This window comes from Juglans microcarpa x Juglans regia, chromosome 8D, assembly GCF_004785595.1.
Source record: "Juglans microcarpa x Juglans regia isolate MS1-56 chromosome 8D, Jm3101_v1.0, whole genome shotgun sequence".
Lineage (NCBI taxonomy): Eukaryota > Viridiplantae > Streptophyta > Magnoliopsida > Fagales > Juglandaceae > Juglans > Juglans microcarpa x Juglans regia.
The window spans coordinates 26,106,648-26,117,716 of record NC_054608.1 but is presented as its reverse complement, the minus strand read 5'-3'; the positions used below and the strand labels follow the sequence as shown (position 1 = coordinate 26,117,716).

General features: G+C 30.6%; 1 protein-coding gene across 1 annotated transcript; it reads right to left on the bottom strand.

The window, feature by feature from the left end:
• Positions 1 to 8,620: 8,620 nt before the first annotated feature.
• Positions 8,621 to 10,648, bottom strand: LOC121243441 (protein ASPARTIC PROTEASE IN GUARD CELL 1-like). Its single transcript, XM_041141558.1, has one exon. The coding sequence runs from the start codon at positions 10,503 to 10,505 to the stop codon at positions 8,997 to 8,999; it is 1,509 nt and encodes a 502-aa protein (XP_040997492.1). The 5' UTR covers positions 10,506 to 10,648; the 3' UTR covers positions 8,621 to 8,996.
• Positions 10,649 to 11,069: the final 421 nt, after the last annotated feature.

The window sequence follows — 11,069 nt, the reverse complement described above, 5'->3', positions numbered from 1 at the left end:
TATGATTTAGGCTGACTAAAAATGGTTGAAGACTATTATATCCCATTTTCCACATAATGTATTAAAATCATTGAAAAGTTTTGGTCCCATTAGTCTCTAAGAATCATTTTCCAATATAAGCTCTTGACCATTGTGTGTTTTATGAAAAGAGATAGCTAGCACTATGATTATAAGCAGGTAAGAAAGAAAGAGAAAGAAAATACCCAAGATTTCTGCCACGATTAGAGGCTTGACATGCGAAACTGTGGCTCATTTGGATTAAAGTTTAGTTTGGATATTGAGAATACCATCTTCAAATATCTCAAGTATCAAGTACTCATTATTATTAATATTATTATTATTATTATTTATTATTATTTAATATTTTATTATTATTTTATTATTTTTATTCATAAATTACATGAAAATATCTTCCTATCTAAACGCAGCCAAACATTCTTTGGCAGTAATTTGTGAAGGTTGACTTGTATCTTCAAGCCCAAACAAACATGCAAGAGAGTGCTTCTTTTTGACTTGTATTTTCAACCCCACTTGGGTTCCCTGCACATGAAAGGGTTTGTCGTCATGCAAAAAACTTAATGCTTTTTTCAAAGATTCACATCAAATCCGTTTTCTTTTCTAATTCAAATTCTTAATATTTTAAATCTTTTTGTGCGTGACAGCGTCGGAGGATAAATTTCATATTCTAAAGATAGTGCTCCCTTTGTCTCATCCCATGAAATTTTAATACTAAAGTTTTGGGACTCTATATTCTAGAATGGAGAATTCTATTTAAGTCACTGTAGATAATACATTCAGTAAATTACTTACATGACGTAATTTAATTTATAACAAAAATTTTAAAATTTGAATCCTACAAATCAGATTTTATCAGAGTGATGTAGATGATGTACTATACACGCTGACTTACAAATAAAACAACTCTTATAGAACTAGTATTCTTTAAAATGTTTGGAATGCTCTATATAGGTGGATTTCTTCAAACCCCAACCATTGTCTTGAAACTTAATTGTAAGAGTTTTCCCACCTCAATGGCGGATTAGTCGAATAATTAACATATAGAATATTTGAAGTCGAAAATGTTAATATAGAAAAATCGTTATCCATAAATTATTAGAACTCAAAGAAATTCACTCGATAAAATTCTCTAAGAATTTTAAAGAATCCGCCCTTTCTTTATTAGGAAAATGTTGATTCATTTGAAAGTTATGCCAATAATGTTTAATTAATTATTTCAGGAATATGTTATATATTACATTTCAATGTCACTCCTACCATCTATTGTGATAATGTGATATTATCCATCAACTCTTGAGCTTATTATAAAAAAAGAGTAATGCTACTCATTATCTCAATTCTCATTGTCTTCTCATGATGTAGTATTAGATGATTGAAAATTATTTATTATAGTTTACTTACAAACCTATCATCTAATGCCACATCATGAGATGATGAGAAGATGATGATAAAACTGATGATGAATAGATTTTTTTTCTTTAAAAAAATGCGGTGTCCACTATTAAAAAATATTTTTTTATATAAGTCTCATATTTATCTACTTTTTTCAAAGAAGTGTGCGGGGCTTGCGCACCTTAAGACTGTAAATATTATTTATCAAGTGTGCAGAGTTTACACAATTAAAGACTGCAAATATTATTTCTTAATAATCTAGACAATGCTGCATCAACCCTGATGAAATAAAATGAAATAATAATATATAAATTTTATAATATATTATAACACATTATTTAATACCCAACATACCGTGTAGGTTTATGGACAAGCACATGGTCAAGACATTAAGGTTTTCAAGGTATTTAACTAGTTTTATGTACCTCAAAAAGACATTATTCCACTCATCTTGTCTGTCTTCCTTTTGTCTTTCTATCGTCTCTGCATTGAGAGTACTTTTCAAAAGGTCTGCAGCTTCCTTTTTTTGAGAATATTGGAGGCCTCTCCACCTTGACCCGTTCTATGATGTTCTTTCCCTTTTTAAGAGAGATGTAACTAAAAAATGGGCAAAAGTTAACTTAATAAGTATAAATCTAAATAATTATCATTTAACTGTATATACATTTTCCCTCTCCATCTATATTATTTTTAGACCAATATTACTCTCTCGGAAATCTTGTCATATGTATAGTTATATTTGATTTTGTTTTAAATAGCCCAATACCCACATGTTGTGTTTTCTTTTCTCTCTAAAATTTAAACCTTAAATCTTCCTCAAAATGCAAAGCAAAATCTTAACCATTAAATTTCAAAACAGTGATTAAAGTTTAAAGAATAGTGTGTGTATATATATATATATATAGGGAACTATTTGAATAGTTTTAGGATGTGCAAATCTTACATATTCCTTTTGAAAAAAGTAGGCAAACTTATGACTTATATGAAAAAAATTTACTTTTAATAATGAGCTCTACTCTTTTCAAAAGAAATGTGTGAGATTTACATACTTTAAAACTATATCTGGCATTGGATAATGCTTAATCCACAAATGAAGGCCACCGAAAGCAACTACAGATTTTTTTTTTTTTTTTTACTTAGTGATTAAGGAAGTATTTTTAAATGATATTGTGAATTTTTTAAAAAAAAATATTTAAAGATATAAAAAAATGTATGAAAAAAAAGCAAAAAAACAAAAAACAAATATACTCTTTTCGGTGGAATTCATTTGTAGACTTAGCAGCATCCATCTAGCATTATTGTTTTTATTGTTAGAATAATACTACTTGTAGTTTTGGCCATTTAAAATTTACCGCTCATATAGTCATCTTGATGTGTACCACCACGCAGTGTCACTTGATTTATTAAAAATATAAATACAAAGGGATAGATGGAACTAAAATTTCATTTTTTTTATTTACAATTTTTTTAATTTGAATATATTTTTATATATTTTTTTTAATTTTTAATAAATCATATGATATTACATAATGGTGCCACGACAATAAAGTTATATTACATGTAAGTTTTATGAGCAATAATATAAACAAGCATGGGTTGTGTAAGTACCATGCACTTCTTTTAAAAAAGAGTATGATTCACTATTAAAAAATTAATTTTTTCATATGAGTCCCATATAATTTACTTATTTTTTCAAATGAATGCGCGACGGTTATGCTAAATATTATTTCTAAAGTTTTATTGCGTGACGGTACCTTTAATTAGGGCTGGAAATGAACCCATCTATTTGATAGTCCGATCAGTACTCACTCGGTTAAATTTAAATCGAACTTAACTCGTTAAAAAAAAGCATTCGCCCTTGAAAGTAAATACTCGCTCGATTAGTAAATGATACATACCTGACAAAACTCGATTTGGCTAAGACTCATTAAGACCCACTCATTTATGCTCGAGTCAACTTATTAGCTCTACTCGATTAAAACTCATTCATATATTGATAAATATATACATACATATGTATGTATACATATATATATATGTATTAGCTAATAATATAAGCATAGTACTTTTATAATTAAATATATAATATGTAACCTAATTACTTATGTCTATATATTGAATATACTTCCTAATTATATTTTATAATTTGTAAAATAATTAATCGATAAGATTTAATAATTTTATATACTAGTATATGGAAACTATATATGAAATAGATATATTCTATCATATTATGTGTATGTATTAATAATATATGTAGGCATATAATATATTGTTATTATGGATAAGTATCAATTAGTTAGATATTAATTATTTATAAATTTTTAAAATCTTATAGTTCAATAGAAGTTATATTTGTTAGTTATATAAATTAATATTAGATTTTTTTTTTTATTTATCTAATTTATTAATTATTAAATTTTATTTAAAAAAATAAATAATAAATAATTTGAACTCATTTGTAAAATAAATTCGAGTTGAGAATTTAACTTATCAAATTGAACTTAAAAAAAAAAAAATCTCAACTTGAAATATTTTGAATCGAGCACAAATCAAACAACAGCTCACAGCCCTGCCGAAACGCCTACACATAAAATGAAGCCAAACCCCAATCGCTGTCAAGAAAAAGCAGTTGGAAATGGGAATGGTAGGAATACAGCTCAGTATGGGTCCCGGCAGCTCAAAGGCCACGTGTCGAGTAATGAAAGGAAAGTAGAAAAATATCAAGCAATCCATTAAGCACAACGACAATCACGGAATCAGTCCCTGTCCACTCTGTGCAATCAAAGGTTGTCTTCCAATCCCAATTCCAAAAACTGGCCACCACAATTCACGTGATCTCTTCTTCATCATCCCTAAAAACGACCCCACAAAACCCACCACAATTTTTTTTTTTTTTTTTTTTAAAGAAAACTTAGATTATTGCATTGTGTTTGATTTTTCTTAAGTCTGGTTTGATAAAATAAAAAATTTATAAATAATAGTAAAATTATTTGGAAATAATAATAAAATAATTTGATTTTAGATATTTTATGAGATTTTGAAAAATATGAGAGAAAAAAATAAATAAAAATATTATAAAGTTAAAATATTATTCAAATATAATTTTTTGATATTATTTGAGATTTGAAAAAATTGATTTTTTATTTTATTTTTTTGAAAGTTTTGGAAAGCTATAATAATTAGATGAAAAAGTTAAAAATTTTAAAAAAAAATTGAAATTGAAAAGTTTTTGTATTTAAATGTTGTTTGGAAGTTGATAAAATGATATGAGATGAGTTGAGACCATTTTTTAAACTAAACGGATTAGAGTTTTTAACAAATCTTCACGTGAAAAAGAGTTATATATGCAATGAAACTTTGTAATATTTATTATTATTTGAATAAATCTCTTTGGTGGCATTAGATTTTTAAAAGAAATGATATTTATAGTCGTAGAGTGTGCGTAAATACTGCACAATCCTTTTGAAAAAATAAGTAATTATAGGATTAACATAAAAAAATTAATGGTGAATTTTACTCTTTTTCAAAATGAGTGCAACATTTATACAATTCTTGATTGTATCTAACATTATTCAATTTTTAAATATATGTGGTAAAATATATTTTATATATTTATTATTATTTTATGTCCTAAAATTAAAAAAAAAAAAAAAAAGCTATAAAAATAATTGAGAGATGGTTGGGACTAAAATTAATTACGATGACGAAGATAAAGTGATATAAAACACGTAATAAGTCAGTCATATATTATTTATTGTTAAATAAATTTTAATTATATGTTTGATTTTATATTTCTATTTTCTAAAAATTCAAATAAAAATAAAAATCATAATATATTATTAAAAAGACAAAAAGTGATGATTTGAATCCAAATTTTAATGATTTTAGTAAGAAAGATTTTATTTATCGTCTTTTACATCACATATCAATATGTAATTTATTATTTTTTTCATTTTATTTAAATATACATATTGATATATATATATATATTTAAATAAAATAATAAATCACAAAATGATGTGTTGTGTAAAATAATAAATAACATTTCTGTTTTGTAATGATAATAAAAGTGTAATATTACGTCTAGTCGTAAAGTGCACAAGCGTTGTACAATCATTTTAAAAAAAATTAAATTTATTATTAAAAAATTAAATTTTTTATATAAATCTTATATTTTTTTATTTTTTTAAAAATAATTATACAACACTTCTATACTCATAAATACAATTATCATTTCCCTAATAAAAACCCGTAAAGAAAACTTCGCAAGAAAGAGACAAAGCTTCCACAAATACTGAAGGCGTCTTCTTACAAAAATCCAAATTAAGTTAATTAACTTCATCACTCGATGCCACGTATCACACACGTAGGCTATTTCCATCCTTTGTCTTAATTATCCTATTAATTTTTTTTTTCTTCAAAATTTAGAAATATAATATACTTTATAGCATGATTCGACATATAAGATGTAAAAAATGATAAAATTACTATTCTTTTACTATCTATTTACTATTTTTTTATTTAATTTTTTAATTTTTTATTTTACTTAATAATTAAAGAAGTGACTATTAGTAAAATTATATATTTTTAAAATTTTTTTCTTAACGATTAAGGATGTCAAAAAATACTTAAAAAATGTTAAAAAAAATAAAAAACTTTAAATACAGTATAAGTAATTAATAGATAATAAAAGGATAGTAACCCTATTACTACTCATAAGATATAATATGAACACCTAATTTGAGATATAAAGTATAATACATACCCTTAGCAAAATCTATAAAGAATCAAATTTTACCCGGTGTTATACATAACATTTTAGAAAAGAGTTTTACTACGTACAAATTGATGTGTTAACACATCATTTATAGTGTGACCTATTACGATTTAAAAAAAGCTAAAACACTAATAATTTCTTAACATAATTGCTTCTACATCAACAATGTGTTAGTGCGTAAAAAATGAGACTTATAAATACATTTTCTGATATTAAAAAGTTTGATCATTTTGATATGGAAAAATCTATTTTCCATCTTAACTATCATCATCTCAAATGTAGCATTAAATAATAGGTTTAGAAGTAAAATATAATAAAATATCATATTATAAGATGATAGAATGATGATAGAAGTTGAAATGATGAATTACATTATTCTTTTAATACATGAGTATTATCACTATAGATAATGCTAAACAAATCGAAAGAGTGCATCAAAGACTATACCGATAGTTCATTTTATTTTATTTTTAATATAAAAAAAAAAAAAAAAAAAAAAAAAAAAAAAAAAAAAAAGAAGGAGGACTATGAGTACACTCTTTCGATGCAATGCATGTAGGAGCATCCTTATCACTGCCAAACAATTTTTTTGATTTGACGGATTAGTTTAAGAAAATATCAAACCTCGAATGTCACTATATATATATAGTTGTTTTTTAAAGTATATTAATCAGATCAATAATTAACTGCTAACAACCTAATTATTGAAAGTGATTCTCTTATTACAGCCATGTAAAAAGAACGACTCACATCAGACTGGAATATCGTCCCTATAATGTAGGATATTTTCGGGCTACAACGTCTTGATGTGGCCTCTTGGAAGGCCAAGAAGTCTCAATTTCATTACGCACAATGTTGCAAAGTGGGTTATTTTCATAAATATTATTGAAGGCATTTACATTCACTTCATCTCAAACCACCTCATTGATCTATTTAGGGATGTAAATTTTTCTATTCAACTGAAAAAACCAACCAGACCAAATAGTTCGGTCTGGATTGGACCAGATTGAATTCACTCCTACTCGATCTTGATCTGTGGTGTCTCCAAAATCTGATTTTTGATCTAGTCCCGAAGTGTAGTTTCTTTGAACCAGACTAAACCAAAATCGACCAAATCACTTAATATAAATCTTTTAAATATATAATATATTATTTTATATAGTATTTGTATAAGTTAATTCTATAATTTTTTCTAATCTATTATCTTTGACCATATAAAATGTAAAATAATATATGTTATTAATTAACTAATATATTATACGATAAATCATATGATAATATAGGGGTGGGCAGTAGGGCCCTGCCCTCCGCTACCTCGCCCCCTGTCCCTGCATGGGCAGGCGGGGGCAGGGGGCGGGTTGACCCCAGCGAGGCCCCACCCCCCAATCTGCACACCTCACATTTTTAATATAAAAAATTATAATTTTTAATATTTATATAAATATATTGCATATAGATATATGTAATTTGAAGTTGAATTTAAGTTAATGAATTATCTTAACCTCCTAAGTCAATCAGTATATAAGAGGTTAAAGCAATACAATAGTTATATTTAAGCAATGTGAGACTTAACAGTCCCGCCCCCGCCCCCGCCTTCTTGTGGTGGGGTATGAAACCCATCCACCAGCATGGTGCGGGATGGGGGGCGGGGAGGGGGTGCCCCCACCCTGCATAATGCTGGTAGCACCCCTATGATAATATATGTTATTACATATAGATATATCATACATACTCTACTAAAGTATTAAGTTAGTAACTATTAATATTAATATTATAATTATAATTAATTATTTTTTAATGGGTTAGTTACATAATCCACATTAAGGAACCCATTTAATTTTGATTTTACTAATTTAATTAATTTTTACATTAATTTATCTACCAAAAAAAGAAGAGTAAAAAAATGTTCCTAGCTCATAGAGACCGTGTCAGACCTATAGCTAACGGTCCGGTCTGAAAAAAGGATGGATCGGAATTTTTGGCTGTAACCACCCTGGATCGGACCGATTACACCCCTAGATCCATCTTTCCTTTTCAAACCCTATGATTTAATTTATAAAGAGTAATGCTAGAGTGCAATCCTTACACATTCTCTTTAAAAAAAAAAATTTACTATTAAAAAAATAATTTTTCATATAAATTTCGTGCAAGTCTTGCACACTCATTTAAGTGTATAAATATAAGATTCACATAAAAAATTAATATTTTTAATGATAGACTCTATTTTTTAAAGGAATGCATTAAACTTACATATTTTAGAACTTATATCTAATATTACTCATTTATAATTAAGCACTTATTCTAAAAATAAAATAAATCCATGTTGGCAACACAAGATTGATAATCACCGTATACCTTAGATGTATCCCGAAAAAAAAAAAATGAGAAATTGCTGATTAAATCATAATTGTCGAATTCAATCCAAACAAATTACACAAAATAAAATATATATAAATTTTCTTTCCCTCCGTTCCGGTAAAGGACAAATAGGTAAAGTAAAATATTATTTTCACTCTCTCTCCAAACACACAGTGCACGAAACGTGAACTCACAGTCACACTAACTTTAAATGGCCCCTAACACTCGACTAAATTTCTTTACTGCCACTAAACCAACCAGATCATACCAATAATAATATTACATTTGTGAGAATAATAACTATGAGCCACACCAAGCCAAAGCCAACCTCTCCTTTGGAATTTATTTAGATGGGCCCACTTTCTTGTACATTACCTGTCCTGTAAATTACCTAGTTTATTGGGGATATAAGGGTAAATTAACTGCAACTGCCCCCATACGGAAGGCTCTAACATTTATTGGCTGAGAACGCCACCCGCGAGTTTGCCAAATCGTAGCTGACACGTGTCCCCTGTTGCTGTACGTTCCCAATAATTGAGAGAGATGATGATGTAGGCGCAAAGGCCAGACAGTAGGTTCCCGACGAGTCCACGGGGATCAGATAGTTCTTTGCCGGTAGCGACAGCGACTTCCCGCCCGAGAACCGGAACGACACCGTTGGAACTTGCACAGAGGTATGGGATGACAGATCGTAGCACGTGTCGAACAGAGCTACGCCGCTCGTGGATTTCAGGTTCCGAGTTAACTTCACGAACGCGTCGCGGAGCGCGTTATAGGCCTGGGTCTGCAATCGGGTTATGGCCGTACCCGAGTCGACGATGATTCCGCCGTTTCCTGACGCGTCCGTTTGAAATACCGAAGCCGGGATGGAGAGGGGCATACCTCCGACGCTCAGTCCGTCGAGTCCGATGAAGTAGAACGTGTCGAGCTTTTCATTTTTAAGTATAGTGGCATAGACCGAGTCAGCGGGTGGAGCCGAGTTGAACTCGAGAGTCGAGGACTTGCTCGAGTCACGGTCCACGAGGCAGTATGAGAACGACGACGCTTTGATCTGGTAGGGAAACGAGAGTGAACCCCCACCGAGTCCGAGTAATCCGGCTGCCGCAACGAACAAACCCTCGTTGTCGTGGCCGCAGCCCAAAGCGATATTGTTCACTGCGCCAGATCTCCCGAACGACACCGTCTCCGTCACCATGTTGCCAGTGGTGTACGACCCGTCGCCATAGGAGACCTCATAGAGACACTTTCCTGCACTACAACCTTGAACCCGGACTGCCTGGCATTGCGGGGAAGCGCAGGAAAGGGACTTGTAGGAAGAGGATGAGGTTGGGTCGAATATAGGATCGGATTGCTGGTAGCAGTCCGCACAGGGCTTACATTGGAGCCAGTTGATGTCGCTGCCAGTGTCGAGCACCATGTAGAAAGGCTTGGCGGGGGTTCCCACACCAATGCGCGAGAAGTACTCACCGCTGCCCATGTTCGATCCGGACACGATCGGAGTGGACAGATCCTCGGGGAGAAGCTCCTTCTCCACAGGTTTAAGATCCGACTTCTTCACACCCTCAAGGGCGAGCTGGAGCTTGGTGGTGAGAGCTTCGACCCGGGCCGAGTCGCGCTCGAGTCGAGCAAGAACAAGGCTCTTGTAGTCTTCATACGAGGACTTATAAAGTGCCTCTCGTGGGTGAACCTGAACCGAGAAAGAAGAGGAATTACCGACCTGAGCTTGTAGCAGGGGCTCTTTTTGTTGAACCAAGGGCTTAACGGTTTCAGGGTCGAAGTTGAGGACTGCACGGGCTTGTTCGAGCGAGGCCGAGACGTCAAGGAATGTATGAGTAATCTCGGGTAAGTCTCGAGAGAAAGCCAAAGGAAACAGCGAAATCACAGAAAAAGCAACGAAAATGATGGAGAAGAAGAAACATAGGTACGAGTTTGGAGCCATTTTTGAGGTCTGCTGCATAGAGCAGAGCAGATACAGAGAAGAAAGGCAGAGAGTACGAAGCGAGAAGTTGGCCTTTTATAAATTTTTATTTACCTCGCTCTCTCTCCGGATGTTGGGAGGATAAAGACAAGGCCAAAATGGGCATTAACCAGTGGGAAAATGGTGGCTTGATATCCAACCGAATGCGGCATCGGGCGGTACGTACGTAATATACGGTAGTGGCAATCAATTTTTCTCAGCGTCGGTAACCCTTGGAAGTAGGAACCTAGGATTGGGATCTCAATTTTTTAAATTAAAATAAAAAGAATCCAAATAATAAAAATTATAAATACATTAAATTTTTTATATATATTTTTTATATACTCTTCATATTATTTTAAGGAGTCTTTTGATTTTAAGAGATGAGATAAATTAAAATAAAAATAAAAATTTAAATAAAATATTATTAAAATATATTTTTTTAATGTTATCATTATTTTAAGATTAAAAAAAATTAATTATTTATTTTATTTTGTGTGAGAATTTAAAAATTTTATAATAATGAGATTAGATTAAATGAGATGTATTGTGAAAACAAACGAA

Excerpts from the sequence above, each read along its gene's own strand:
- LOC121243441 (XM_041141558.1), bottom strand. The coding sequence starts at position 10,505 with ATGCAGCAGACCTCAAAAATGGCTCCAAACTCGTACCTATGTTTCTTC.